This window comes from Eurosta solidaginis, chromosome 1 (genome assembly GCF_040869045.1).
Source record: "Eurosta solidaginis isolate ZX-2024a chromosome 1, ASM4086904v1, whole genome shotgun sequence".
Classification (NCBI taxonomy): Eukaryota; Metazoa; Arthropoda; class Insecta; order Diptera; family Tephritidae; genus Eurosta; species Eurosta solidaginis.
The window spans coordinates 187,935,768-187,961,816 of NC_090319.1; the positions used below are offsets into that span (position 1 = coordinate 187,935,768).

General features: G+C 36.9%; 2 protein-coding genes across 4 annotated transcripts in view; both read right to left on the reverse strand.

The window, feature by feature from the left end:
- Nucleotides 1-26,049, reverse strand: part of LOC137236957 (protein anoxia up-regulated-like) — a 1,647,042-nt gene that overhangs the window by 1,089,019 nt on the left and 531,974 nt on the right. For 2 of the 3 annotated variants that reach the window (XM_067760043.1, XM_067760042.1), the window contains one exon: nucleotides 9,203-9,556. In XM_067760043.1, coding sequence (XP_067616144.1) covers nucleotides 9,203-9,556 — 354 coding nt within the window. The remainder of the gene's footprint in view (nucleotides 1-9,202; nucleotides 9,557-26,049) is intronic. The other variant, XM_067760044.1, reaches the window with a different exon arrangement.
- Nucleotides 1-26,049, reverse strand: part of LOC137236955 (uncharacterized) — a 151,026-nt gene that overhangs the window by 50,112 nt on the left and 74,865 nt on the right. The gene's annotated exons all lie outside the window — the stretch shown is intronic.

Genomic DNA, 26,049 nt, shown 5'->3' on the forward strand with positions numbered 1-26,049 from the left:
GACTTTCACACTAGTTTGGAACGTAGCTCAATGGAATGAGCGGAAGCACGGCGAACTGAACTACCATCTCACGCAAATAATGAGTGGACATGGCGGTTTCAAAGAGTATTTATGGAAGCGTAGGATAGAGGAAGATCCTCATTGCCCAATGTGTACCACAGAGTTAGAAAACCCAGAACACGTCATGTTCTACTGCCCCCGTTTCCACGAAGAAAGACTCACCTTGCATGGAGTCTTTGGGGAGGAACCTACCACGAGAAATTTAGTTTCACATATGTGCAGCAGGAAAGAATGCTGGACTGCAGTGAGCAAAATGGCATTTATAGTAATGACACGCCTGATGGATGCTGAGAGGGAGCGCAGAGAAATGCGCATGCGAAGCAGTGGTGATTAAATGGACACTCAGAGCAAATAGCGGGAACCTGGACGCAGGGACAACAGTAGGCTCTTAAAAAATGAGAAATATGGAACGCCACCCTGAAGTAATGCGAAAGTGGTGCCGGGGTGGGCGACGGTTCCAGAACGGGGCTGTTTTTTAGTCTACGGACACACGGTTGCTGCGACGGCAGCAATTATGGTGCATTAGGCATTTTTCAGCCTCCCCGCAAAAAAAAAAAAAAAAAAAAAAAAAAAAAAAAAAAAAAAAAATATGTACAACTGAGCCTGAGTTTACAAAGCTTCTCATTCGCAACGAATAAGAACTTTAAAAAAACAAATCTACATGGCACACAAATTAATATAGAGACAAAATGTCTCAATTGTGTTGTTAGTATAGAAATGAGAAAAACTGAATTAAGCATGAAAACAACTACCAGCAGGATGGCCTAGTTTTTAAAGGCTACTGCAGTTTCACCATGTGATTCACGGTTCGAAGCCCGGTGAAACCTTTGACAATATTACAAAATTGCCTGATGATGATTACGTTGGCGGTTTTCGACATGGTTCCATAGCAATATGCCAATAAATGTTTCATTCTTTTCAGTTTCTCTTAAAAAGCATAATAATTGAATTTCGATTATTATAAGTCGGTGTTAAGCTCATGAATTCTTAAATATAAGTATAAACTGAACACACCATTAAACAAACAGCCATAAGGTCAATTGGCCTTATTACCACTTTGAATGGCCATAAGTTTGATTGAAACTTTGCACACGTATCAAGGCTCGATGACAATGCAATAATGTGATGGTGGGGTGATATAAGGTTAACGGACATAAGATCAATTGAACTTATGACCACCCCAAATGGCAATAGATTTGAAACCTTGCACATAATGCGAAAAACGCATTCCTTTATTAATGATAGAAGTGGATGCATAGCACATCTACGAAAGAGCATATTGGAGCCCTTTTTAACACGCTTTTATTAGCTTGGCCTGTATGTAACGGAATCTTTGAGCTTAATTTTCACCGGTTTCTAGAAGTTTGATTAATTTGAAACTTTGCATACGTATCAAGGACCGATGACAATGCATTAATGCTATGGTGTGGTGACATAAGGTCAACGGCCATAAGGTCAATTGGCCTTATTACCACTTTGAATGGCCATAAGTTTGATTGAAACTTTGCACACGTATCAAAGCTCGATGACAATGCATTAATGTGATGGTGTGGTGACATAAGGTCAATGGCCATAAGGTCAATTGGCCTTATTACCACTTTGAATGCCCATACGTTTGATTGAAACTTTGCACACGTATCAAAGCTCGATGACAATGCATTAATGTGATGGTGTGGTGACATAAGATCAACGGCCATAAGGTCAATTGGCCTTATTACCACTTTGAATGGCCATAAGTTTGATTGAAACTTTGCGCACGTATCAAGGCTCACTGACAATGCAATAATGTGATGGTGAGGTGACATAAGGTTAACGGACATAAGATCAATTGAACTTATGACCACCCCAAATGGCCATAGATTGGAAACCTTGCACATAATGCGAAAAACGCATTCCTTTTTAACACGCTTTTATTAGCTTGGCCTGTATGTAACGGAATCTTTGAGTTTAATTTTCACCGGTTTCTAGAAGTCTGATTAATTTGATACTTTTCATACGTATTAAGGACCGATGACAGTGCATTAGTGCGATGGTGTGGTAACATAAGGTCAACGGCCATATGGTCAATTGGCCATATTATCAATTTGAATGGCCATAAGTTTGATTGAAACTTTGCACACGTATCAAGGCTCGATGACAATGCATCAATGTGATGGTGTGGTGACATAAGGTCAACGGCCATAAGGTCAATTGGCCTTATTACCACCTCGAATGGCCATTAGTTTGATTGAAACTTTGCACACGTATCAAGGCTCGATGACAATGCATCAATGTGATGGTGTGGTACCATAAGGTTAACGAACGTAAGGTCAATTGAACTTATGACCACACCAAATGGCCATAGATTTGAAACCTTGCACATAATGCGAAAAACGCATTCCTTTATTAATGATAGAAGTGGATGCATGGCACATCTCCGAAAGAGCATACTGGAGCCCTTTTTACACGCTTTTATTAGCTTAGCCTGTATCTATCTATGTATCTATGTATCCATGTATGTATGTAACGGAATCTGGAGTGGAGTCGAGAGCCCCGGTAATGCAGAGCTCCAAACTCCGTTGCAACTTTTGAAGCATTTTAAGATAGGTACTTTAGCTAGTGCAGGCCACCAGACCAAGGCACCATAAAGAAGATTCGGGTGCACAATGGCTATATAAATCCAGTAGGCCAACATAGGGGAGAATCCCCAGGAGGTGCTAATTGCCCTCTTGCAGGTTAACAGCTCCGCTGCTGCCTTGTTGAATCGCTCCACTATATGGTCACTCCATAATAGCTTCTTATTCAGAATGACTCCCAAATACTTGACTTGATCGCTAAACGCTAAGAACGTACCCCCAATTCTTGGCGGTGTAAGATTTGGTACTTTGTACCTCCTCGTGAAGAGGAAAAGCTCGGTTTTATCCAGGTTGACTTCCAAACCTGTGGCGGGTTGTACTCCTGGAGCAGCTCCAGGATGTCAGCTGGGTCCGTTGGTGTCACTGGAACCCAGGCTCTAGCCCTTGGTCGGGAGGGGTATCACGCGCCTCCACTACCTTGAGGCTCGCGCCCTGATATACCATCCCTATCAGCGCGACGGCGGCCCTTAAGAGGTTTACCGACCTGGCGTTGTCACAGGCAATTACCTTGACATTGCCCTGGAAGCACCCTGCATCGCTGTAAGACGGCGGTGGACCATGGTTTTCTTTCTTAACCTTAACGGCCACCGTAGCGAGCGCGGCCTCGATCCACTTCCACTGTTGTTTCGGGATCCTGCCATCTTCGCTGCTCTCGTCTATAATGCCAATGATCTGCCGACCCTTGGCAATTTCGGCGAATGACCGCGTCCAGCCTCCCTGCGTCTTGGCCCTTTTCAGTGCCGTGGGGTTGGATTCATCCATGGACCGCTGGTGTTTCGAGGTTTCATCACTCTCGACTAAAACTTTTAAAATTAATAGTTTAAAAAAAACTAAGAAAACACGCATTTATAGCTAACCGAACTAAAAACTAGAAAATAATTTTCAATTAAAAACAGTTTATATAAGAGTAGTAGGAGGTCAAACAATCATTTATAGTTAATCACCTCAAAATATTGAAATTGTGCCTTAGATACTTAGTCTTGCGTAAATAGGAAAGTTCAATTTTCATATCATTGAAATTTTTGATACAATTTTATTTATTTATTTTTGTTTTGTTCTTTCTTTTAACCCAATAAGTTTGTAGGGCTAAACATTTAAAATTGTAAATTCCCTCTTTGACTAATTCAATATACATATATATAACATGTTTCGTTCACCACAACAGAATACACAAGCACCTGCACTTTCTAATAATTTAAATGATTCATTAATAGATATACCAACTGACACTCTTCAACAAAGTTATACAAATCCGTATGATAATTACAATCAAAAAGAAATTTCAGCAACATCAGTCAAACTTCCACAAGTTTGGACTAGTTGTCCAGAAGCGTGGTTTATACATGCTGAAACACAATTTAGCACCAAAAATATAATCCAAGAGAATACCAAATACGAACACATTATAAGGCACTTCCACAAGAAGTAATAGTCACAATTTTAGATTTCATCCAAAACTCTCCCCTCACTAACAAGTTTAGTGAACTTAAAAAGTTTTGATAGAAAGACATTCTCTTAGTGAAAATTCAAAGCTTGACAAAATTTTAAATAATTCTGAAATGGGTGATCGCAAGCCCTCTGAGTTTTATCGGTCATTAATTTTGTTAGCCGGTTCAAATTTTAGTGAAAATATTTTAAAGAAAATTTGGTTGAGAAAACTTCCCAAAACTTTAAATGTCATTTTGGCTAGCTCAAGTTGTAACAATATTAATGAGTTAACAAAATCAGCAGATAACATTTTTGAAGTTATGAATAAAAACGAAGTTTTCTCAGTAAATACAAATTCAGAAACAAAAGTTCAAAATTCGGTTGTTGAAAATTTAGTAAAAACCACTTCTTTAATATGTGAAAATTTTCAGAGACTTTCTTTGGAGTTAGCTGAAATTAAAACAGAAATGTATCGAAATCAGTCTAGGTCGCGATCTAATTCTAGGAACAATTTTAGAATTTCTTTTAGGTGTCGTTCTAACTCGCGTAATAATCCAAATTGGTTGTGTAGATTCCACTACAAATTTGGAAATAACGCTCGTAGCTGTGAAGAACCTTGTTCTTACAATAAAAATAAAGATTCGACAAACTAAATTCGACCGTTGTTCCAGCGACGAACAACGGGAATTTAAAATTTTCAACTAGTCACTTATTCATTTTTGACAAAGGTAATAAACAAAATTTTTTGATCGATAGTGGGGCAGAAATTTAGGTATTACCCGCTTCTAAATTTCCTCATACGAAACGTTCAGACATAATTCTCACAGCAGCTAACGGTTCAACAATTTCTAGTTTCGGGAAAAGGCTTTTAAATGTAAATTTAGGTTTAGGACCTGAATATCCTTTTACGTTGTTGATAGCTGATATAGCTAAACCGACGATTGGGGCCGATTTTCTTCGCAAATATGGTCTATTGATCGATATTAAGCATAAACCTTTAGTAGATCCTTTAACAAATCTTTCGGTTAATGCCATATCTTGTTTTTGCGATATTCAATTACCTAAACTATTTGGGGTTGACAATAAATTTACAAAATTATTAAAAGAATTTCCGTCACTTATTGCGGAGCCAGACTACAAAACCTGTTAAACATGCAATGATACATGGACTTGTAACGGAAGGAAGCCTTCCCTTTTCTAAGCCTAGGCGCTTAGATCCGGTTAAATACAAAGTTGCTAAAACAGAATTTGCTTTTTTGGTTAAGACAGGGATTTGCCGACCTTCAAATTCTTCAGTAACTTATCCACTTCATCTTGTACCTAAAAAAGAAATAAATGATTGGCGTCCTTGTGGCGACTTCAGAAGATTAAATATTGTAACTGCACCTGATCGTTATCCTTTACCCCACATTCAGGATTTTAATATGAATCTTCGTAATAAAAATATATTTTCAAAATTAGACTTAGTAAGGGCATATCACCAAATTCCTATGGCTGAGGAAGACATTTATAAAACGCAATTACAACTCCTTTCGGTATGTTTGAGTTTATGCGAATGCTTTTCGGACTTAGAAATTCTGCACAAACCTTTCATAGATTCATAAATGAGGTAGTAGGTGACTTAGATTTTGTATATGTTTATATCGACGACTTACTTATTGCAAGTAAAGACGAAGAACAACATTTAAAATATTTACGTATCCTTTTTCAATGCCTTACAGAGTTCGGTTTAAACATTAAACCAAGTAAATGTACTTTTGGTGTAACAAATGTAGATTTTTTAGGACATAACATTTCTGGAACAGATATTCGACCTTCCGATGAAAAATTATAAGCTATTCGCAATTTCGAACGTCCAAAATCAGTTAACCAGGCACAGAAATTTATTGGTATGGTAAATTATTATCACAGATACATTCCAAAACTAGCAGAATTTACAAACAAAATTTATGATCTAATTAACAAAGTAAGTAAGAAACGTGACAAAACTTTGGTATGGGACAAGAATTCGAAAGAAGCTTTTAAATGCATTAAAGATCAATTTGCATCTACTATATTATTAAATCATTTTAACAAAGATGCCAAATTATATTTAACAGTAGATGCATCTAACACAGCGATTGGGGGCGTTATACAACAAAATTACAATAGTAAAATTGAACCCATTGCATTCTTTTCTAAAAAACTTTCTCCAACTGAAATTAAATATAGTGCTTTTGATAGGGAGTTATTAGCGATTTACTTAAATACAAAACATTTTAGATATCTTTTGGAAGGACAATTTACAGTTTATACGGACCACTGCTTTAAATACAAAAACAGAACGAAGTCCTAGACAAACGAGACACTTGGAATTTATAGCACAATTTACTGATGACATACAATAGATTAAAGGAGAATCCAATGTTGTAGCAGATACGCTATCTATAGCTTTTGAGGTTAATGCTGTATTGTATATACAGAACTGAATTTTAAAATTTTACAAACTGAACAACAAAAAGATGATGACTTAAATCAACTTGTATCTGATTCTCAATATCTAAATTTAAAGCTAGGTAGTATTCCTATTTTAAATTTTAATGTTTGGTGTGAAATTTCAGGAGAAACTCCTAGGTCATTTGTACCGAGTAATTTGCGAAAGACAGTATTTGATATTTTACATGGAATAGCACATCCGGGTACAAGAGTTACATGACGGCTCATAGTTAAAAAATATTATTGGCCCAATGTGAATAAGGATATTAATGTTTGGTCAAAAGAGTGTCTTAATTGTCAGAAGTCTAAAGTTTATCGTCATACAAAATCCCCTGTTGTCAAAATTCAAATTCCCAAAAATAGATTTGAGCACATCCATTTAAATATAGTTCAGAGCTTTCGCAAGGGGAATCCTGTTACAAATATGCATGTATCATACACATACTTAGCGGCTCCGGCGACCTCAAATTCTTCATGGAACTAGGAGGTGAGGGGAGCGGGATGGGCTGGAAGATTTAATATGGCCATATGGCCGACACGGTCGGGCTCGTGCCTTAATGGTGGTTGTTACCGGAACATACCGGATCTAAATCCGGCGAAGGCCCATCAACGTCGTTAATACAAGAACCGCAATATGGAGCATTCCGAGGCAATTCCGAGGGCAGAGCCTTGCAAGCTTGCAGCCTTTTCAAGTGTGTATTTTTTAAGTCGGTAGATCAAACTAGCTACGCGTAGTACATAAGCGGCAGACCTTCGTATATCGTTAGCATTGTTTCTTTCTTTGGAAAGGCAAGTGCTGCCGGGAAGCGACTTGAGGATTTTGTTGCGGATTTACACTACATATGCAATTTGGTACCATGCGCCTTGAAGATCATACTAATAGTCAACTTTACACCTAAGACAGTTAGGTGTCTGGAGCCGGTATTGCATCGCCATCGACATGAACATCCAATGTTTTCATCATATCTATAATTCACTTCTTGGACCGAATAGCTGTGGACAATTCTAGCCAAGATAAGGGAGTGCCAATAACGTCACTATTAACAGATATAAATTCGATACTGTGAAAAACTTCGTCTTTTTGCTTTCAAAACAAAAGGAGAATTGGTTGAACTGGCCGGTCCATGAGGACCTCACATAGACTGAATGAATCCGTAGTGCCAAATAGTGCTCCTTTGGACTGAGAAGGAACTTGAAAAGTAAAGTCCGTTTTCGACCAACAAATATAACGCACTTCAAGTCGCTCATCATACGTGAACTGATGTGTGTTGGAGTGCTCCACAGAAAAGTTCTCTGGAAGACTTTTGGGTTGTTAGTTACGGCGCAAACGACTATCGGAGGAGGTGTGCTAATGAGCTCTGGGCAAGAGAGTATTTCAGTCGATAGCGCCGTTTGGAAGCAGAGGAAGAAAGGCAATACTTTGGTTTAGCTCACAACTGATAAAACTCAGGAGGGGTCGAAATACGCCAAGATCATGAATCCGAAAATTGTATTTCGGTCAAGAGATGTTTGCAAAAGGAATAAAAAATGTTCATGCGGTGGTTGTAATTTCGATGATTTTGTCTAACCCACCAAAAAATTTGTGAAGAAAAGTGTTTTTCGCGGATAGAGCTTTGAGTTCTCAAACGGTGTTGGACCCGCCCAGGGTACTTTTTTATTATCGCGGCCGAAGGCCGCCAATGCATATGTGTTCTACGCAAAAATACTGTGGATCACACCCCACTTTTCGAAGCGGTCCGATGTCCATAATTGCCGCCTTCGAATTCGTGGTCCTGGGTCTAAGGCGAGTCTTTTGGCACTTCTTTCGAAATTTTTGGAGGAAGTTTAGCAGTTTTGAGCTAAGTAAAGAATTGCCATTAATCAAGTGATTACTTCAAACGTGACTCAGAAGCAAGTCAATATTTTGACAGCTAAAATAATTGCTCGTGACAGTTTGCGTAGCTATGAGTATAATACAAAAAATGTAAAACAATCACCAGTCAATCAGTTACCGATAGTCGCCGAAGTGAGTGAATGCTCTTTATATGATACGAAATTGGTTTCACTAGGGTGAAGGTGACTCTTCGCGTCGCGTTGCGTTATACATTATAAGGCCGTTAATTATCTTGGATATCAATTAAACCCATCACATAAAATAGTTTTTAAAATTTTCGGTCTGGTACCATAATTTTCATGAAAACGTCATTGTCTCCGCAAAAGTCAAGTGGCTAACGTCACCTCCATTTTTGTATCATAGTAAAAGGTATAAATTCAAATATATGTTTATAGTTAAATTAATTCGATTATCTCCGCACACTTTGATCAGTTACGGTTGAGCAATTATTAGTTTTTATGAATGTAGAGAAGCTCGGCCTTAGACCTCTTCGGAGGTTATCGAGCCTTACATTTATTTTTATTTTTGTATATGTGAAAAAGTGCAGCTTTTGGATTTCAATCAAAAAATGCAAGCAACTGATAATTTAACCAGAGTCTATCCCTACCAGATCGACCGCTGAAGCTCAGCTTACTGAAAAACTGCATAATAAGATTACGCGTGGTTTGACTGACAAGTTGAACTTGTAGTGAAAAACTGAGCCTAAGTAAATTTAGGCGTTCCGCAACTATTAAAAATCGTGTTTACTTACATCCAAGGGTTTGGTGTTGTGGTAATTACTTAGACTGTGAAGAGAATATCCTGGTATCCTTCTTATTGAGTACGATGGTATTGAGTGTATTGTGGAGGCTTTTATGTAAGACGGTAGGATCCGAGGACACGCGGTTATCCGTGGTATTGCCGAATAGTAAGAGGTTGGAAAAGTGAACGTTGTTCTGTATGTGTTATACAAAGCTGGAAAATATGAAGAGCTATAACAATTCGAAGCAGAATAATACCATGAGTTTGTACGTTCTGGTGGAAAAATTATTCTGGATCTCTTGTAAACGGGAAATTTTACATCTTGAAGAGGTGAAGCAACAAAGCGTCCTCCTGTATAAACTTGCTTAGGAATTGAATATGATGAGTGTGTTGAAGAGGGTTGTGCAAATAAACAGACTTAAGTTAGTATAAATTATGAATCAAATAGATGAAAATGGTGGTGGAAAGTGTATTTGGCAGTTTTCCAGATATGCTTATGTTTTATTTTCGCCTTCTGGGAGTAATGAAATTCAGCTGCTAGATTTGTATAGCTGTTTTCTGGAATGTCTATTAGACTGGGTCGATTTATTAACCGATATCGCGCCAATTATTTTTCGATAGGATTTGGGCTCATAAAAAAAAGTTCCACTACTCATACCCAAAAAAATAACTTTCGAGCCTGCGAAATTTAATTTTTTTTTACCTTTTTTGACTTTGATTTTTAAGGGGTTTTTCATGACCTACTAAAAAAATACTCACATTTTTTTTTTTTTTGAAAAAACTATTATCGCCAACGTTTTTAGCGGACATTTTTGGGTCGGACAGGGTATACATATGAAAATTTTTTTAATAGTTCATGAAAAAAACTTCAAAAATCAAAGTCGAAAAAATAAAAAAATAAAATGAAATTTCGCAGGCTCGAAAATTATTTTTTGGGGTATGCGTAGTGGAACTTTTTTTCCTGAGCCAAAATCCTATCGAAAAATCGATGGTGTGAAATCGGTTAACTTTCGTCCATACAAATCGACCCACCCTGATGTCTATACCTAAATATCTTTTACAAACAAGAAATGGTTTGATAACTCTTTCACTACCGTAATATGATTAGATTAGACTAGATTGGTATTTATTATTAATATGTTTACATATTTTTTGATTCAAAATAAATTTAAACTATAACAATTTCATTTTCATTTCACAGACGTGTATGATATATATATATATATATTAAGTAATAAAAAAGGATATATATTAAGTAATATAAAAGTAATAAAAGAGGAAAGTTTTCCGAACAGCTGTACTTCCCAAATTGACAAAAAAATATTTAATTTTTAAATCGAGTGTACTTAAAACAGAGGTTATGTCCTGGGATAATATGACCCATTAGTTTTTTGGTAAAAGTCTAGAACAGGGGTCGACTGCTAATACGCGTCCAAACAAATATCGAGAGAGGTGTCAAAACAGGTGTATTGGCCTCGACAACAATAATGCCCAGAGATATTTGCAGTTAAAATTGGAAATTTTCATGTGATGTATTATGTGGGTTATGTGGGGTTTTGCACGCATTTAATTTTGATCCCACCCCATTGGTGGACCGGCCAGAGTAACTTTTTATTAACGTGGCCGGAGGCTGCCAACGCATAGAGGTGTTTTGCGCAAAAATACTATGGATACCACCCCCAGTTTCGGAGGGATTCGACGTCATTTTTCAGTTTTTCGTTAAAATATTTTGAACAAGTTTATATTTTCCGCCTTCGGATTATTTTTGTTGAGGTTAATACGCCTCTTTTGACAACTTTTGCCTATTTTTGGACGCGTATTACCAGTCGACCCCTATTCTGGACTATTACCCAAATATAATTTGTCTGCTTTTCTTTCTCAATTGCGCCGCATAGTATACGACGTCTACTTTAGTCTCGTTTTATCGGCATATGATCTCCCACTTCTACAATTTTTATTTTATCCTTTTGACCTAGCATCTTTTGTTGTAGATATTCTTTTGACTGTGGTATCGGCCATACCCTGCGTAACAATGAGTTCCTCCAGCTGTAATTTTTTTGTGGAGAGGGTACGCGTATTTACAAGATGGCCATTTAAAATTTGAAGAAAAATTCACTTTGCCATTTAGCCGATTTTCTGCTTTGTCCCTAGGTTTTAACTTTTTGGTCCGATATGTATGGATATCCATACTCCTGACTAAAGTTCTGTGGTCTTCGTTGACTTATAGAAGTTACTTACATCAATAACTTCGCCTGAGTCTTGTCATTTACTACGTATGGAAGCGCCACCTGCTTCACCAATACGAAATATATAAAAATTAGCAAGTTATTTTGATAAAATTTAATAGCCTTAAAGTTTGCAATTAATTAGATTTGTTGAGCTGAAATGCCGCTTTGTTTTATATTCATTATTTTTGATTTTTGTCGATATTTCGACTTCCATCTGAAGTCATCATCAGGGCTGAAGACAAAACAATAACAATAGTTAACAAGTACGGAAGGCTAAGTTCGGGTGTAACCGAACATTACATACTCAGCTGAGAGCTTGGGCATCAAATAGAAGGTATTAAAGAACATTTTAAAACGGAGTGAGCCATAGTTCTATAGGTGGATTCCATTTCGGGATATCGCCATAAAGGTGGACCAGGGGTGGCTTTAGAATGTGTTTGTACGAAATGGGTATCAAATGAAAGGTGTTAATGAGTATTTTGAAAGGGAATGGGCCTTAGTTCTATAGGTGGACGCCTTTTTGATATATCGCCATAAAGGTGGACCAGGGGTGACTCTAAAATGTGTTTGTACGATATGGGTATCAAATGAAAGGTGATAATGAGTATTTTAAAAGGGAGTGGGCCTTACTTCTATATGTGGACGCCTTTTCGAAATATCGCCATAAAGGTGGAACAGGGGTGACTATAATGCGTTTGTACGATATGGGTATCAAATGAAAGGTGTTAATGAGTATTTTAAAAGGGAGTGGGCTTTACTTCTATAGGTGGACGCCTTTTCGAGATATCACCATAAAGTTGGACCAGGGGTGACTCTAGAATGTGTTTGTACGTTATGGGTATCCAATTAAAGGTATTAATAAGTGTTCTAAAAGGTATTGGCCCTTAGTTGTATATGTGAAGGCGTTTTCGAGATATCGACAAAAAGGTGGTCCTGCCAAGATTGCAAGGTCATTTGATTTCGCCCTGCATAACTTTTTCATTATCTTCTACTTAATATGGTAGGTGTCACACCCATTTTACAAAGTTTTTCCTAAAGTTATATTTTGCGTCAATAAACCAATCCAATTACCATGTTTCATCCCTTTTTTCATATTTGATATAGAATTATGGCTTTTTTTTTATTTTTCGTAATTTTCGTTATCGAAAAAGTGGGTGTGGTTATAGTCCGATTTCGGTTGTTTTTTATACCAAGATAAAGTGAGTTCAGATAAGTACGTGAACTAAGCTTAGTAAATATATATCGATTTTTGCTCAAGTTATCATATTAACGGCTAAGCGGAAGGACAGGTGGTCGACTGTGCATAAAAACTGGGCGTGGCTTCAACCGATTTCGCCTATTTTCACATAAAACAGTTATTGTCATAGAATCTAAGCCCCTAGCAAATTTCACAAGGATTGGTACATTTTTCTTCGACTTATGGCATTAAACGTAATCTAGACGAATTAAATGAAAAAGGGCGGAGCCACGTCCATTTTGAAATTTTCTTTTATTTTTGTATTTTGTTGCACCATATCATCACTGGAGTTGAATGTTGGCATAATTTACTTATATACTGTAAAGATATCAAATTTTTTGTTAAAATTTGATTTAAAATTTTTTTTTTTAAGTGGGCGTGTTCGAAATCCGATTTTGCAAATTTTTATTGAGCACACAAACAGTAATATGAGTAACGTTTCTGCCAAACTTCATCATGATATCTTCAACGACTGCCAAATTACAGCTTGCAAAACCTTGAAATTACCTTATTTTAAAAGTGGGCGGTGCCACACCCATTGTCCAAAATTTTACTAATTTTCTATTCTTCGTCATAAGGTCAACCCACCTACCAAGTTTCATCGCTTTATCCGTCCTTGGTAATGAATTATCGCACTTTTTCTGTTTTTCAAAATTTTCGATATCGATAAAGTGGGCGTGGCTGCAGTCCGATTTAATTCATTTTAAATAGCGATCTGAGATGAGTGCCCAGGAACGCACATACCAAATTTCATCCAGATAACTCAAAATTTAATCAAGTTATCGTGTTTACGGACGGACGGACATGGCTAAATGAATTTCTTTTTCGCCCAGATTATTTTGATATATAGAAGTCTATATCTATCTCGATTAGTTTATGCCGTTACGGATTGCCGTTATGCGAACAAAGTTAATATACTCTGTGAGCTCTGCTCAGCTGAGTATAATTACACAAAACATACATATGAACACATGAATAACAAAATATGACTTACACATATGCATATGTATGATCGACTGATTGGGAATATGACTAAAAAATTACAAAGAGTTTGAGAAAACAAAAGAAGAAACCAAAATATAAACAATAGAAAAGTCCCGTAGAAATAAATAATTTTCATAAACAGTGTGTGTCAACAAAAATCATGTATACAATAACAACATTCATATGACAACTAGACTTAGCTTAACACGTATTGGAAAATATTTCAAATGACCGCCTTGTGGTGTTGTTCTTCAAAATTAAATTCCTGTAAGACTGCGCACTATTTTCTGTGCCCATTTTGAAGTTCATTCTTCTTTCACTAGGGGTGTTCAAAATTTTTAGCATTTCTAAAGTGTATCGTTTGCTGTAATTTTTTTCATAATCCAGTATAGTTACATTATCGAAGTCGGGGAAGTGCCTGTGTCCTTGCAGTGGAATGTTAAAGCCGTCTTGTTGTCCGAAGCATTATTCCTTAATTTAATATTAGATCTATGAGCGGAAATCTTGAGTTTTAGTTTTGTTGTCCCCACATGTACTTTCTCGCATTCGGGGGATCCGTCGCCATTGCAAGGAATGCTGTAAATAACGTCAGATTTCTCCAGTTTTGAAATTTTGTCCTTAGTTTTACTGGAAACTTGTGGCAGTGTATTATTGTATGTAAACGCTGTTTCGTATTTTTCCTTGTCATATATATTCAACATTTTGATCCTCTCTGAGGTCCCGAGAACATAGATGATTGACTTGTATATTTTGCTACCTTTCTCCTTTTTCAAATGTTCTTTTTTATTATTGGCATAATAATTCCGGACCAGCTTGTTAATCAAGTTTATGGGAAATCCATTTTCTGCTAAAGTTTTCTTAATTATCGCAGTATTTTTCTTATGAACATTTCTATCACTTATCGTGAGTACCCATCTAATAAAGTTTTTCGCAGTATTTATAGTAGTTTTATGTTCATGCTTTGAATTATAATTGACTAATCTCCCCGAAGCCGTAGTTTTTTTGTACCAATCGATATATATTTTATTATTTTTCCTAATGATGAGTGTGTCCAGACAGGGGAGTTGGTTATCTTTTTCCACCTCCATAGTAAACCGTATGTTTTTGTAATACTTATTGAGTCGTGCAAGCATGGCTTCCATTTCATCTGCTTTGACGGTGCAAATAGGGCATCTACATATTTGGTCAACAGGCGTGGCTTGGTTGTTAACTCTTCCTAACTAAGTCCGCGATGTTTGGGGACTCTGGTGAACCCATTGGCATTCCTGACCGTTGTTCGTAGATTTTGTCGTTATATATAAAATATCTATTTTCTTTTACGCAAAATTTAGGAAATGAGGAAAATGATTCGGATTGCACTATCCACGGGTATGCTGGGGAACAAGGAAATCACGTCAAAAGACTCTAAACTCTCATCATCGTAAATATATGTACCTTTGACTCGTTCCTTAAACTCTGTGGCATCTTTCACATTGTATTTAGACGATTTCATACCATTTTTCAGTATGCCAAAGACATATTTACACAAATGGAAGATGTGGATGGAGATTTAATGGATTTAGAAAAGGCCTTCACACTGATGTAATTTACACCGATTTCAGTAAAGCTTTCGACAAAGTATCACACCCATTACTTATTCATAAGCTCAGTCAACTCGGTTTTCAACCCCGTCTTATATGTTGGATTTCTTCGTATCTTGGTTATCGTACGCAAAAAGTAATCTTTAAAAATACACTTTCTGGGGTCATCAATGTTTCTTCTGGTGTTCCTCAGGGCAGCCACCTTGGTCCGATTCTGTTCTTGTTGTTCATAAACGATATATCTGGTACAATTAAATACTCAAAAATCTTGATGTACGCAGACGATGTAAAACTTTTCAAATCATGTGCCTCGGTTGAGGAACATTCCTTGCTTCAAATGGATTTAAATCACTTGGTTACCTGGTGCAATGTAAATTATATGCCGCTCAATCTCAAAAAATGTAAATTCATGTGTTTTTCTCGGAGAGTTTCGCCACCAGCTTCATATACAATGAACAACTATAGTCTAGAACCTGTAAATAATTTTATTGACTTGGGAGTCATGATGGATTCCAAACTTAGTTTCAATCTTCATATTAATACTACAGTGAATAAAGGCAAAGGTGTTTTTGCATTTGTTAAACGGTGGTCAAAAGAATTTAACGACCCTTACATAACTAAAGCACTTTTTACAACATTAGTTAGGCCAATATTAGAATACGGCTCGATAATTTGGAATCCGCGTTATCAAGTCCATGCAGACAGTCTCGAATCAATACAAAAACAATTTTTACTATTTGCCTTAAGAAATTTCCAATGGGACTCTTTAACTAATCTTCCACCTTATACTAATCGATTAAAGCTTATCAATCTTCCAACTCTTGCTAGTCGAAGGGAAATGCTTGGTGTGATATTTATGACAAAACTTTTAAATGGATCAATTTCGAGCCCATTCCTTCTGAATGAAGTGAACTTTTGCGTTCCCTCTCGGACATCGAGACACTTCAAACCTCTTCTGCTGAAACAATGTAGAACGAATTTCGAACAAAATGAACCTTTTCGGCGTTTATGCCAAGATTATAACTCTCACTCAAACACATTTGATAGCTTGGACTCCCTTTTTTCTATAAAAAAGATTGTTCTCACCTCTCTAAATTAATGTATAATACGTTTGCTTCTGTTCTCTTTAAGTATTACGCTTGGCTGATGAAATTTCTTCTGTAGCTGAGCAGTCTCAGATCGTGACGCTTGACAAACCGCTGCCCATCAAAGACTCGGCAAAATAAAAAAAAAAAAAAAAAGTTATTATATATATATTTAAATCGATCGCGTGAACAGGATTAACCTGGTTTCATTGGGCCACTTGAGGGCAGCGCGCTGCCACAACGTCCATTAAAAAAAAAAAAAAAAAAAAAAAAAATTGTAGGAGAATCAATACATGAGCATATGGGCCGAAGGGGAATACCTTCATATAAATTCTGGTTGGATTTGCATTTCTACAGATGAGAAGATTCTTTTCTTTTTCCTCAATGTAGCCATTGTTAAGTATCTTCATTACAATTTCGTTGTTCTTATCCTGTAACTTGTTGGTTAGATCACGCTTTAAAACTCTATAAGCTGAAATATCGTTCACCATAGTTTGCATTTTTTCAGAATAATCTGTTCTGTCCATCTCTACAGTGACATTGCCCTTATCAGCATTAAGTATCAGAACTTGCTTATTGTTTCTGAGGAACTTTTTGGTGGAGCGTAAAGTCGCACACAAAAATATTTGTCACGCATAGAGGTCGTCTTCTTTTTCAATTGCTCATGTATCAGTGCCGCAAAATTGTTTCATTCAATTTCCTGCCTTTCCAGATTTTGTATTGTTTGGACAATGTTTTCCCCGTCAGCTATGAATTTGAGGAGTGGAAATTTTCCTTCTTCAAATGGCATAACATATTTCGGACCTAGAGATAAGAGCCATTGAATGTCTTTAAGGATATCTAAATGTGTGGCATTGTGAAAAAATTCGGGTACTACCCTCACGTTGAGCTTTTCTTTTTCTTTTTGTTTAAATTTTTCGCACTTGTTTATTCACCTAATGTTTTTGGCAAGGTTGTTTTTGAGTAAATCCTCGCTCTCAAAAAATGCCGTTGAGTGATGAGAGTAAAGGCTTTGCGTTATATCTATTTTTAGTATACCCTTTTATACTCAGCGTGCTTTGCATACAGAGTATATTAACTTTGATTGGATAGCGGTTGGTAGGTATAAATGAATCGAGATAGCCATAGACATTCATATATCAAAATCATCAGTATCGAAAAAAAATTTGATTGAGCCATGACGGTCAGTCCGTCCGTCTGTCCGTTAACACGATAACTTGAGTAAGTATTGAGATATCTTCACCAAATTTGGTACAGGAGCTTATCTGGACCCAGAATAGGTTGGCATTGAAAATGAGCGAAATCGGATGATAACCACGCCCACTTTTTATATGTATAACATTTTGGAAAACACAAAAAACGTGATTATTTAGTAAATAATACACTTAGAATGTTGAAATTTGTCGTGTGGACTGATATTGAGACTCTTGATAAAAATTAAAAAAAAATTTTAAATGGGAGTGGCACCGCCCACTTGTGATAAAATCAATTTTACAAATATTAATCCATAAATCAAAAAAGGTTCAACCTATCGTAACAAAATTCCTTTACTATAAGGAATGCTCTGAGTAAAAATGAACGAAATCGGTAAAGGACCGCGCCCACTTTTATATAAAAGATTTTTAAAAGGGTCGTGGACGAATAAAATAAGCTATATCTTTGCAAAAAAAAAGCTTTATATCAATGGTATTTCATTTCACAAGTGGATTTACATCAATAAATAGGAACAACTTTTTTTAAATGGGCGTAGCACCACCCAGTATTGATAAAACCAATTTTACAAATATTATTAATCATAAATCAAAAACGGTTAAACCTAGCGTAACAAAATTTGGCAGAGATGTTTCCTTTACTCTAAAGAATGCCTTGAAGAAGGACCACGCCCACTTTTATATAAAAGATTTTTAAAAGAGTCATGGATAAATAAAATAAGCTATATCTTTGCCAAAAGTGCTTTATATCAATGGTATTTCATTTCCCATTATAACAATAAATAGGAAAAACTTCAAAAAAAAAGGGGGTGGCCCCACCCCTTTTATGACTAAGCAATTTTCTATGTCTATAACTCAAAGAAAAATTAACGGATCGTAATAAAATTGGGTACACAAATTTTTACTATAGCAGAAATATTTCTATAAAAAATGGACGAGATCGGTTAAAGACCACCGCGACTTAGATAGAAAACAAGTTTAAAAGGGTCGTAGACTAGAATAATAAGCTATAACTTAGCAAAAAATAGTTTTGAATCAATGATATTTCACTTATCAAGTTTTACTGTAAGAGGAATGGGGCGGTGCCAAGTGTTATGTAGAAAAGTAATTTATCTGAAATGAAATATACAATTGAAGCTCATGCTGAGTATATAATAGCCGTGTTTTTTACACACGCGTATACGTTTACGTGTGCGCGTAAAAAAACGCTTATCTTCGCATAGATAATGCTTAAGAGACCCACCTAACAGCAGTGGTTAAATAACTAGCTACATCACAGGGTGTACCGAAAAGCGGAGACACAACCCTCTGATGGCCATAGGGTATAACATATAGCTGAATCGGTTGCGATGAATTGCGGACACACATAGAATACAAAGAATTAGTGTAGAGGGTGAAACATAACACATTTTTCAGTTACATCTGAGTATAATGCGTATTGAAATTTAGTAGGACAAATTTTATGCGCAGCAATTTCAGAGGTGTATTTAAAGTTTGTCGCTTAGCAGTCCTTATAAAGTTTAAGCGTAAACGTATATAGAAATAAAACAAAACACAGGTAATGTTCGGTTACAACCGAACTTAGACACCTTTATTTGTTCCTTTTATTTTTGTTTTCTAAGCTCATGTTTAATGCGGATGATGTGGTTTAGTAGTTTCGTTTCCACAGTATCTATACGTATATGCTGACACAACATTATTAAACTTACTTCAAATTTTCCTATTGATGATGTTATTGCTTATGGTGTATGCGATGTTTTTTTTTTTTTTTGCATTTGAAATGAATTTGGGAACCAACCCGCGCGGAATAGAACTATATAAGTAGAGAAATTAACTGAACATTTTTATTTTTATTTTTTTTTATTTTTTTAATATTTAGTGTACAAATATATACCTATATCATGGACCAATTAACATCAGCCAATTCACTGATATCCGTAAAAAATCGTAGATATTGGCGGCAAGTTTTTGGACAAAGTAGTAGCATGCAAAGACTGCAGTAGCGTTCTAACCTTTACAAAGAGCACATCGAATTTAGTCAAACACAAGTGTTACAAAACTTTTACAGATCTAGTTGATGAATAGATGTTGATGACGAAACACGAAAGGACGTTGTCCGATCTGTTACAGGATGGGTTGTAAATTGCCGATCGTTTCAAATTGTTGAGGATGAAGGCCTGCAGGAATGCACAGAGCTAATATTGCCAAATTTAGACATCGAAAAATGGCTACCACACCCTACCACTGTATCCAGAAAAATAGACAAGCTCTACAAAATTGCGTACGATGAAATGAGAACAGAACTAAAGGAACTAAGTGGCGGATTTCTTGGACTTACTTCGGATTTATAGACAGACGCTGTTTCAAAATATTCCTAAATATCACTAACGGTGCACTTTATTACTTACGTACTTACTTACTTAATAGGCGCTTAACCGTCTAAACGGTTATGGCCGTCCAACAAAGCGCGGCAGTCGCTCCTTCGCTCCGCCAACCGGCACCAATTGGTCACACCAAGGGAGTTTAAATCGTTTTCCACCTGGTCCTTCCAACGGAGTGGGGGTCGCCCTCTACCTCTACTTCCATAGGCGGGTACCGATATAAACACTTTCTTGGTGGGAGTATCATCTTTCATTCGCATAACATGGCCTAGCCAGCGCAGCCGCTGCGTTTTAATTCGCTGGACTATGTGGAAGTCTGCATATAGCTCGTACAGCTCATCATTAAATCTTCTTCGATACTCGCCATCGCCAATGCGTAGAGGTCCATAAATCTTTCGAAGAACTTTTCTCTCGAACTCTCCCAAATCCGCTTCATCTGCTGTTGTCATGGTCCATGCTTCTGCCCCATATAGCAGGACGGGTACGATAAGTGACTTGTAGAGTATGATTTTCGTTCGCCGAGAGAAGACTTTACTTTTCAATTGCCTACCTAATCCAAAGTAGCATTTATTGGCAAGATTGATTCTTCGCTGGATTTCAGTGCTGATGTTGTTGCTAGTGTTGATGGTTCCCATATAAACGAAGTCTTTTACTATTTCGAAATTATGGCTGTCAACAGTAGCGTGGTTGCCAAGGCACGTATGCGCTGACTCTTTGCTCGATGGCAGCAGGTACTTCGTTTTGTCCTCATTTACCATCAAACCCATCTTTACCGCTTCTTTTTCCAGTCTGGAGTAAGCAGAACTAACAGCGCGGATGTTTAGGCCGATGTCATCAGTATATGCCAGTAATTGCACGCTTTTATAGAATATTGATCCAGTGCGGTTAAGTTCTGCAGCTAGTATTATTTTCTCCAGCATCAAATTAAGAAAAATCGCACGATAGGGGGTCACCCTGTCTGAAACCTCGTTTAGCTTCGAACGGCTCGGAGAGATCCTTCCCAATTCTGAATGAGCTGATGGTGTTGCTCAACGTCTTTTTGCACAGCCGTATAAGTTTTTCGGGGAAACCAAATTCATTCAAATTATGCCGCTATGTCTGAATTTGGTTTCCCCGCACTTTATTACAAATGCAAAATTAGTCACAAAATTGCTTGCTTTTAAGTCCATGGACTCCGAGCCCTGCACCAGTAAGAATTGCCGATTTCAATACTCTGCTGAATACCCTGATTGTTTTTTCACGTACTTTTTCACAATAGATCAAAAAATACTGCAAAAATTGAGGGAAGCTCTGGGCGAATTTGATTGTTTCTTGGATAAAGCCATTATTGTTACGGATAGAGGAACTAACATGAAATCCGCTTTCCAACATCACAACCAGGGTTGAGTCATTTTGGAGAGAGAGTCCCCAAAATCATCCCGGAATGACCCCCAAATGTCCCCGAGGGAGATCCAAAAAGGTCCCGGAATTACCCCGGGAGGACGCCGAGGGAGTCCCCTAAACCATGCCAAAATGACCCCGAGGGAATCCCCAAAAAGATCCGGAAATGACCCCGAAATAACCCCGAGGGAGTCCCCAAAAAGATCCCGAAATGACCCACGAATGACCCCGCGAGGTCCTCGAGAGATTCCCCAAAATCATCCCGGAATGACCCCGAAATGACCCCGTGGGAGTCCCCAAAATCATCCCGGAATGACCCCCAAATGACCCCGAAGGTGTCCCAAAAAGTCACGGAATGACCCCGAGAGGACCGCGAGGGAGTCCCCAAAACAATCCCGAAATTACCCCGAGGGAGTCCCCAAAAATATCCCGAAATGACCCACGAATGACCCCGGGAGGACCCCGAGGTACTCCCCAAAACCATGCCAAAATTACCTCCAAAAGACCCCGAGGAAGTCGCAAAAGCCATCTCCAAAACCCTAGGAGGATCGCGAGGGAGCCCCTGTAATGGACCCCGGGAGGATCCCCAGGGTGTCCCAGAAATTACCCCCAAACGGCCCCCAAAAAACCCCGCGAATACTCCCCAAAATCATCTCAATATTACCCTAAGAAGCTTCAGAACTGCACGCGAACTGGATACGCATATGAGTATATTTTCAGGGCATCTCGATGGTTTATTTTTTTATTTTTGAATAACTGAATAAAAACTAAAATTTTATTGTTATTCCATATTTTGTAAATAATGAATAATAACTCAACTCTTTATTCAAAATTTGCAAAAATAATAATGGGCGGTTATCATCAATTAGAATATTTTGAATAACGAGAAAATGTTATTCATTATTCAAGAAATGCTTGAATAAAAAATACCATGTTATTCATCACTCAAGTTTTCTTGAATAATGAATAAAAATTAATTTTTTCGTCAATGGTTATTCAAATTTGTTTATAACGCCCATCCCTGATTTTGTATTACCCATTCATTGCACAACATCGTAGAAAAATCTCTTAATGAGTCAGCCGATATTAGCGAAATGAAAGAAAACGGTATTTCAAGAAATCTGGAGCCAATGCACAATTGACAACAACCCTTAAAAGCATTTCTCCGCCAAGATGGAACACAGCTTACTATATGCTGCAGTCTCTCAAAAATAACTCGGTTGACATTGGAAATATTTTGCAGGAAAATCGTCAACTGAGCCGTTTAGTGGAATGAGCTTAAATACCTTAACAGATACCCTTTAAGTGCTGGCTACATTTGAGGATGCATCAAAAGAGTTAGAAGGCGATAGCTATCCAACCGTACATCTAGTAATAGTACATATAGTAAACATTAATGCGGCGTTGGGAATCAACCAACAATGAGTTAGAAGCATAAAAAATTTGAAGCTACGAACATTGCTTAAGTACACTATGCTTAGTAATTTAACAATGATTCATAAAATAGCTCTATTTCTGTTCCCACTGATTAACAATCTGTCCCAGTTTACTGCTGTTGAGAAAAATGAAGTCAAAGAACATTCTAAAACTTTGCTTGAAAGGCTAATAAATAAATACAGTTTGATAAACAATGAAAACTGTCAGCAGAATACTCTTTCAAACGAAAAAGCATGTCTATTTTCCGGATTTGTCCAGCCTCAAAACATACCTAGTAGTATAGACCGAGCTCAACAAAAATTTATGGTATATGAAAATATTTCCGAGGTCTTGCACAACGATTTTGACGTTCTAAAGTGGTGGGAGTTTAATAAACTTAAATATCCTCTGTTATTCCAGCTAAGCCGAAAAATATTTGATATTCCTGCTAGTAGTGCCCCTTCAGAAAGAGTATTTTCAAGCGCCAAGCAATTACTTTCAGATAAGCGTTGTTCCCTAGGGTTTAATCCGACATGTGTTAAAAAATTATGTTTTTACATATCAATATGAAAAATATTCAAGGTTCGAATCGAGCTCAAGGCCAGAACAATAATTTTTTTGTAATGATAATTATTGTTATTTTTTAATTTTTCTAAATTTTGAAAAATTTTATTTTGTTTTTGGAATAGTAAGTAGAAAATTTTTCAGACAACCTGCCATAGCTGCGCAGATAGGTCCATTTCGAAGGGTGCTAAGCCTTCATCATCAGTACGCTTTAGGCATGCTGCGCTAACCATTTAGCTATACAGCGGTGGTTTGTTTGACTGGCAAATTTGCTACTTCTATTCCTTTTTACCAACTATATTTATTCAGTGTTGCGCCATCTGGTGCAAATCACTGATAAAGCTGGATTTTTGTTTATTGTCAATTACTTTGTTTGACATTCCCAAGTGCTCATGGTTTATTAATAATTGTTTTTGTTTTTATCGGCCTATTGATAAATCATTCAAGGTTCGAATCGAGCTCAAGGCCAGAACAATAATTTTTTTTCTAATGATAATTATTGTTATTTTTTAATTTTTCTAAATTTGAAAAATTGTATTTTGTTTTTGGAATAGTAAGTAGAAAATTTTTCAGACAACAAAGTAATTGACAATAAACAAAAATCCAGCTTTATCAGTTATTTGCACCAGATGGCGCAACACTTAATAAATATAGTTGGTAAAAAGGAATAGAATTAGCAAATTTGCCAGTCAAGCAAACCACCGCTGTATAGCTAAATGGTTAGCGCAGCATGCCTAAAGCGTACTGATGATGAAGGCTTAGCACCCTTCGAAATGGATCTATCTGCGCAGCTATGGCAGGTTGTCTGAAAAACTTTGTACTTACTATTCCAAAAACAAACTACAATTTTTCAAATTTAGAAAAATTAAAAAATAACAATAATTATCATTAGAAAAAAATTATTGTTCTGGCCTTGAGCTCGATTCGAACCTTGAATGATTTATCAATAGGCCGATAAAAACAAAAACAATTGTTAATAAACCATGAGCACTTGGGAATGTCAAACAAAGTAATTGACAATAAACAAAAATCCAGCTTTATCAGTGATTTGCACCAGATGGCGCAACACTGAATAAATATAGTTGGTAAAAAGGAATAGAAGTAGCAAATTTGCCAGTCAAACAAACCACCGCTGTATAGCTAAATGGTTAGCGCAGCATGCCTAAAGCGTACTGATGATGAAGGCTTAGCACCCTTCGAAATGGATCTATCTGCGCAGCTAAAGCAGGTTGTCTGAAAAATTTTCTACTTACTATTCCAAAAACAAAATACAATTTTTCAAATTTAGAAAAATTAAAAAATAACAATAATTATCATTAGAAAAAAATTATTGTTCTGGCCTTGAGCTCGATTCGAACCTTGAATGATTTATCAATAGGCCGATAAAAACAAAAACAATTAATATGAAAAATATTTAGATCATATCATATTAAACAAGTAAGGAAGGCTAAGTTCGGGTGTAACCGAACATTACATACTCAGTTGAGAGCTTTGGAGACAAAATAAGGGAAAATCACAATGTAGGAAAATGAACCTAGGGTGACCCTGGAATGTGTTTGTATGACATGTGTATCAAATGGAAGGTATTAAAAAGTATTTTAAAAGGAAGTGGGCCATAGTTCTAAAGATGGACCAGGGGTGACTATAGAATGTGTTTGTACGATATGGGTATCAAATAAAAGGTGGTAATGAGTATTATAAAAGCGAGTGATCCTTAGTTCTCTAGGTGGACGCCTTTTCGAGATATCGCCATAAAGGTGACCAGGGTTGACTCTAGAATATTTTTGTACGATACAAGTATCAAATGAAAGGTGGTAATGAGTATTATAAAAGCGAGTGATCCTTAGTTCCATAGGTGGACGTCTTTTCGAGATATCGCCATAAAGATGGGCCGGGGGTGACTCTAGAATGTATTTGTACGATACGGGTATCAAATAAAAGGTGTTAATGAGTATTTCAAAAGCGAGTGGGCCTTAGTTCTATAGGTGGACGCCTTTTCGAGATATTGCCATAAAGGTGGACCAGGGGTGACTCTAGAATATGTTTGTACGATAGGGGTATCAAATGAAAGGTGTTAATGAGTATTTTAAAAGGGAGTGATCCTTAGTTCCATAGGTGGACGCCGTTTCGAGACATCGCCATAAAGGTGGACCAGGGGTGACTCTAGAATGTTTTTGTACGATATGGGTATCAAATGAAAGGTGTTAATGAGGGTTTTAAAAGGAAGTGGCCCTTAGTTGTATATGTGAAGGCGTTTTCGAGATATCGACCAAAATGTGGACCAGGGTGACCCAGAACATCATCTGTCGGGTACCGCTAATTTATTTATATATGTCATACCACGAACAGTATTCCTGCCAAGATTCCAGAACTTTTTCATTTTCTTCTACTTAATATGGTAGGTGTCACACCCATTTTACAAAGTTTTTTCTAAAGTCATTTTTTTCGTCAATAAACCAATCAAATTACCATGTTTGATCCCTTTTATCGTGTTTGGTATAGAATTATGGCATTTTTTTCACTTTTAGTAATTTTCGATTTCGAAAAAGTGGGCGCGGTTATAGTCGGATTTCGTCCATTTTTTGTACCAAGATAAAGTAAGTTCAGATAAGTACGTGGACTAAGCTTAGTAAAGATATATCGGTTTTTGCTCAAGTTATCGTGTTAACGGCCGAGGGGAAGGACAGGGGGAAGACTGTGTATAAAAACTGGGCGTGGCTTCAACCGATTTCGCCCATTTTCTCAGAAAATAGTTACGTCATAGAACCTATGTCCCTACCAAATTTCAGAA